Below are 6,004 nucleotides of genomic sequence, written 5' to 3'. Positions count from 1 at the left end.
CGAATAATAACATTTCCGAATTAGAAAACTCCCGAATAATAACATTTCCGAATTAGAAAACTCCCGAATAATAACATTTCCGAATTAGAAAACTCCCGAATAGTAATATTTCCGAATTGGAAAACTCCCGAATAATAATATTTCCGAATTGGAAAACTCCCGAATAATAAAATTTCTAAATAAAAAAAATCCCGAATTAAAAAATTTCCGAATAATAAAATTCTCTAATTGAAAAATTCCCGAATAATAACATTTCCGAATTAGAAAACTCCCGAATAATAATATTTCCGAATTGGAAAACTCCCGAATAATAAAATTTCTAAATAAAAAAATCCAGAATTAAAAAATTCCCGAATAATAACATTTCCGAATTAGAAAACTCCCGAATAGTAATATTTCCGAATTGGAAAACTCCAGAATAATAATATTTCCGAATTGGAAAACTCCCGAATAATAAAATTTCTAAATAAAAAATCCCGAATTGAAAAATTTCCGAATAATAAAATTCTCTAATTGAAAAATTCCCGAATAATAACATTTCCGAATTAGAAAACTCCCGAATAATAACATTTCCGAATTAGAAAACTCCCGAATAATAATATTTCCGAATGGGAAAACTCCCGAATAATAAAATTTCTAAATAAAAAAAATCCAGAATTGAAAAATTTTCGAATAATAAAATTACCAAATAATAAAATTTCCGCAAAATATAGGTAGCGAATTGGAAAACTCCCGAATAATAAAATTTGTTAAAAATAAAATCCGTGAACCGTAAAACTGCCGAATAATAAAATTTCAGAATAACAAAATTCTAGAAAAGACTATAATATTATCGAATTGGCAAATTTCCGAATAATAACATTTCCGAATTGTGGAAAACTCCCGAATTATAAAATTTCTAAATACAAAATTCCCCAATTAAAAATTTTTCGAATAATAAAATTTACGGAAAATAAAAGTAGCGAATTAGAAAACTCCCGAACAATAAAATTTCCGAATAATAAAATTCTCTAATTGAAAAATTCCCGAACAATAAATTTTGCAAATTGGAAAATTCTCGAATAATAATATTTCCGAATTGGAAAACTCCCGAATAATAAAATTTCTAGAAAAATATGCCGAATTGAAAAATTGCCAAATAATAAATTTTCCGGAAAAGAAAGTACCCGAATAATACAAATTCCGAATAATAAAATTTCTGAATAAAAAAATTCCCGAATTGAAAAGTTTTCGGATAATGAAGTGACCAAATAATAAAATTTCGGGAAAATAAAATTGCCAAATGATAAAATTTCGGGAAAAGGAAATTCCCGAATAATAAAAATTCCGAATAATAAAATTCTCGAAATTATTTTGTTGAAAATATAATAATTTTTTTGAAAATTCAGCACTGCTTTAAAATTTAACTTTAATCTTTTTTTTTTTTAATTTAATTATTTTGTTGTAAATTTATATATTCTGTTGAAAAATTTTCCTTCTGGATTGAAAATTCATCTTTTATGGTATAAAAGTAATCTTTAATGGTTGAAATAAATAATAATTGTAAATTTAAAATCTTCCGAAATTAATCAATTTCTTGTCAAGAATTTAATTTTGCTTCTACAGTTTTAAATTTACATAAAAAAATTTTTGTTCAGGCTTTCAATTTGTGATAAGTAGCGTTTTCAAATATGGATTATTTAAAAATAAAGGATGAAATAAAAAATTTCAGGTCCAAAATCGCCAGTCTGCCACCGACAGGTGTGCGGCCCAATCTCTATCAAAATCCTTCAATGTCGTCACTCTCTTGCAACGCACCCAAAGATATCAGAGAAGGTAAGCAAATTATATTTTAAAAAAACCTTTTTTATTTTTTCCTAGCCCATTTCGATTTTTCCTATATGAAAATTAAAAAAAAAAAACAGAAGAAGAAATTCTGACTCTTTCTTTCTGTCCTAAAAAGCTAAACCCTCGGAAGACCATATGGTATAAGGTACAGGATTTCTATAAAATATTAATCTTCTTAAGTAGAGTTTGACGCACTTTTTTTTTTGTTTTTTTTTTTTCAAAAATCTAATTTCTTTATCTTGATTGATTTTTTTTATCTGAAAAGCACCACTATTTCAAAATCTCCCTTTTCTTTCTTCTGCACCTTATCTCATTTTTTTTTTTTTTGACAAGTTAGAGCATTTATTGAAAATCTTCATTTCTAATTGCACTAACTATAAGAACAAATGATATTAATATGATATTGTACAATTATATGTGCTCGAGAATATGCTCGAACTTTGTGTGCTTTGAAAATTTAATGAGCATTTGTACGATTTTTGAATTAGGAATGAAAAAATCGTATTATCTATCTTTATCAATAATAATTAGATTATTTAAAATTCGTGGGAAAATGTAGCGCTTGAAATTGGAAAGGGTGCTTAATTTAACCCTCAAAGTGCATACATGGTAAAAATCACTGTAAAGTGCATCGTGGGTATTCTATACCCCAGCGTATTTAATAATGTATTGTTTAACCCGTATTGAATATTTGGTCACAATAAAATTATTCGATATAGTTTAAGGTATCTTTTATACGTGGAGTTGATTTTATAGTCATTTATTTAGTTAAATTTTTTTTAATTATTGAAAAAAAGTGAAAAAATGTTTGTTTTTTTTCTACGTAAAAATTCATAACTCACGCAATTTTAATTATTTTAACCTGAAAATGTTTGACTATACTTTTTGAAATAGTGTACTTTCATAAAATATTATAACTGTATTATAACAATGATAATTTATTCAACACATCCACAGTCTGCTCTCGCATGACGCGCTGCCGTAACTTATAAGCCATCTACAAAGAAATAAAGTATGAAATAATAAAAAAAAAATTATTTTCCTTCATATGATATACTTACGTTAGACAGCAAAAAAAAGTCAATAAAATAAAAATTTGCCCTAAAATTACTTTTTCACTTATTAAGAGCACACTGGGTGTTTAAACCCCACGATTTTTTTACTTCCACTTTCAGCAGCTGTTGCTAGTAGACTGACGCTTAAAGCAGTATGCTAAACGACTTTACTTACATTTAGTGTCTCCAACTAAAGCTAGATAGCGACACTTAGTCAATTTTTTCGAATTATGTATGGTTTATCAGAGTTTGAAAATTGCTTGGGGTCTCAGACACCCACAATGCACTTTAAGGGTTAAAAGGTATAACAAGAAGTCAAAGTAATAGAAAACGGATTCTTCGCATTAAACAGTGCCTTATTCTGGGTTGCTACGAAATCCCAATTTCTAAATTCTGCTAGGTATTAACCAATCATACAACTATTTAGAAGATTAAAAATATTAATGCAAAGAAAATTTTGTTTCTAAATAGATTTTAAACACTTTTTAGCTTACTTTTCAAATTAAAAAGTATAATTTTTGCACCTGTGAAATGAACTTTTCATCTAAAATGATTAATCTTCAACCAGAAATACAAATTTTTAACCAGATAGTTGAATTTTCAACTCAAAGGATTAATTTTCTACCAAAAAAGACTCGTTTTCAACAGAATTTTTTCATCCGAAAAAACGTTTTTTAACCAAAAATAGAAGAATTAGTTAAATAAAGAAATAGTTCAATAACTATTCTATTTTTGGTTTTTGAGTTGATCTTTTTTAGTTAAAAGTTTATATATTTCACTGAAACTGGATATAGAAAATTCATCTTTTGGGTTTTAAATTGAAATATTTTATTGAGAAATAAGAAAATTAAGAGTTTTCAGCTTAATTAATGAGTTTTCTACTGAAAATATAAATTTTCGACCGAAAATATGAATTTTTCACCGAATAGTGGAATTTTTAACCCAAAAGATTAATTTTCTACCAAAGGACACTCATTTAAAATAAAGTTCACGAATTTTCATCTAAAAAATATGAATTTTCAACCACAATTGAAATGTTAAAAAAAATTAATGTTCAACAAAATCGAATTTTCAGGTAAAAAAAATCAATTGAAAAAAAATGAATTCTCAATAAAATAATTCATTTTTCAAACCCAAAAGATGAATTTTCTACAAAAAGAAAAACTGTTTCAATAAATTATATAAAGTGTCAACTAAAATAAATAAATTTACAAATAAAAACTAGAATTGTTCAATTTGCAGTTAAAAAAGTAAATTTTAAATTAAAAAAAGGGACTTTTCAGCCAAATTAATTAATTGTCGGCTGATGATAAAAATTTTCAACCAAAATTACAAATATTTGACCTTATAGTAGAATTTTCAACACAAAATATTAATTCTCTACCAAAAAAAGACTGAAAGTTTCATTGAAAAGTTTCAAATTTAGTCAAACTTTGGCATTTTTATCTATACTTATAATAATTATAGATGGAAAATGCCTATTGTTCATTTAAAATGAGTTTTTTAATTATAAGAACTGCACTTTACTTTTTTTCAAAACTGTTTTAATATCAAATAAGCTGATTCAGAAAACAGAAGCAGAACTAAAATAACCTAGAACATAACCTAAGATACATACTGTAAAAAAATATTTGTGTAAAATTACAAAGTTTCGAAAAATTACATATTGTATCATTGTAAATATCACACACTTCACTTTGTGATTTTACAAAAGTGTGTGAAATTACATCCTCTAGCGATGTAAATAAAAGGACCGTCGAACAGCAGTGTAACATTAAACACTCGATAAAAATAAGATTACACATTCCGCCGTACGAACTTTACATTCGAAGGGAAAATTCAGTCGCAGCGTGTAAAAATACCATGCGTCGGTAAAATCACTTTCTTGTGATTGAAAATTACATCGAGATTTTTAATTTTACCAAAACTCTTTAATTTTACCCTGGCGGGAACTGTGAGGTTTTGATTTATAATTAATTGAAAATTTAGAATAATTAATCAAATAATATGTGAATACGAGAGCGTCTCTCGTTTTCGTTGTTTATCGATTCCTATTTTTGCTTTTACATTTACTGCTATTGGAACGAAAAAAATGTGGTTATTCAAAACGTAGATTTCATATTTTTGTTACGGGATATTTAAACATCAAAAAAATACCCATAGTATTTTATGTGTTTTAGGTAAGTGTTAACGTGTCCGACTTGTGTTTCTTCAATCTCAATGAAATTTTATACGAAGTTTGAGCTTCGAGTGTTCGAAACCTGTCGCCCTAATAAATTTTATTTTATTTTATTCTGTCACATAATGAATTTTACGTTTTCGTGTGTAAAATTATCGGCCGAATTGGAATATCACAACATATTCAATTGTAAAATTCATCGCTAGGCGGATTATTACAATTTTTCGTCAAGTTACTCCGATACATGGGGTCCTTTTATTTACATCCACCGTAGATGTAAAATTCAATAGATTTTTTTTTTACAATGCATATACCTGAGATACCAATAAAACTATAAAAGCGCCAATGTTTGAATTTTTTGTACTAAAAGAATGTATCAAGTCGTCAGCCGTTAATAAACTAAACTAAATTAAAAAGGGGGGACAAAATAAGTAGGAAATAAATTCATTCTTATTATTCAATTCAAGCATTATTGATATATATTCGTGTGAATCATTGACATTCTAAAAATAAATATTTCAATTTTTTAGAGTAAGAAACTTATTATTTGACTTCTACTTGTCTTCAATGTCTTGTTATAGATTTAAAAATATTCTCTAAAGCGCCAACTAAACTCTGGAAATTAAATTTCATAAGTGTCGTTTAAATTTCATTGATAATTAATTTCACAGTTTGAAACTTTCAACGGCGCATTGCTAGCTATGCCAGAAAAGAGTTAAACGAAAACTAGAATTAAAGATATTCTTCTTCTTCTTCCAGGAACTGTGAAGGTGACAATCACCCGTCGAAATCCATTGATACAATATTAGGTAAAGCCAGATCTGCAGGTACAAAGAGCGAGAGAAAAAAAGAGAACTACCAAAATAAGCTTAATAAATTATACGCGGCGAATCGAAAGCATGAAGCGACAACGAGAAGAGACGCGAGAAATGAGTAAATAGAG

At 27.1% G+C, this 6,004-nt stretch overlaps 1 protein-coding gene across 5 annotated transcripts in view; it reads left to right on the top strand.

The window, feature by feature from the left end:
• Nucleotides 1–6,004, top strand: part of LOC117172346 (R3H domain-containing protein 1) — a 121,162-nt gene extending 115,158 nt beyond the window's left edge. For all 5 annotated transcript variants that reach the window (XM_033360203.1, XM_033360175.1, XM_033360194.1 and 2 more), the window contains 2 exons: nucleotides 1,712–1,815; nucleotides 5,821–6,004. In XM_033360203.1, coding sequence (XP_033216094.1) covers nucleotides 1,712–1,815; nucleotides 5,821–5,870 — 154 coding nt within the window. In that variant the 3' untranslated portion in view covers nucleotides 5,871–6,004. The remainder of the gene's footprint in view (nucleotides 1–1,711; nucleotides 1,816–5,820) is intronic.

The sequence above is a fragment of the Belonocnema kinseyi genome, chromosome 1 (assembly GCF_010883055.1).
Source record: "Belonocnema kinseyi isolate 2016_QV_RU_SX_M_011 chromosome 1, B_treatae_v1, whole genome shotgun sequence".
NCBI classification, from domain to species: domain Eukaryota; kingdom Metazoa; phylum Arthropoda; class Insecta; order Hymenoptera; family Cynipidae; genus Belonocnema; species Belonocnema kinseyi.
This window is presented reverse-complemented; position numbering and strand designations above follow the sequence as displayed.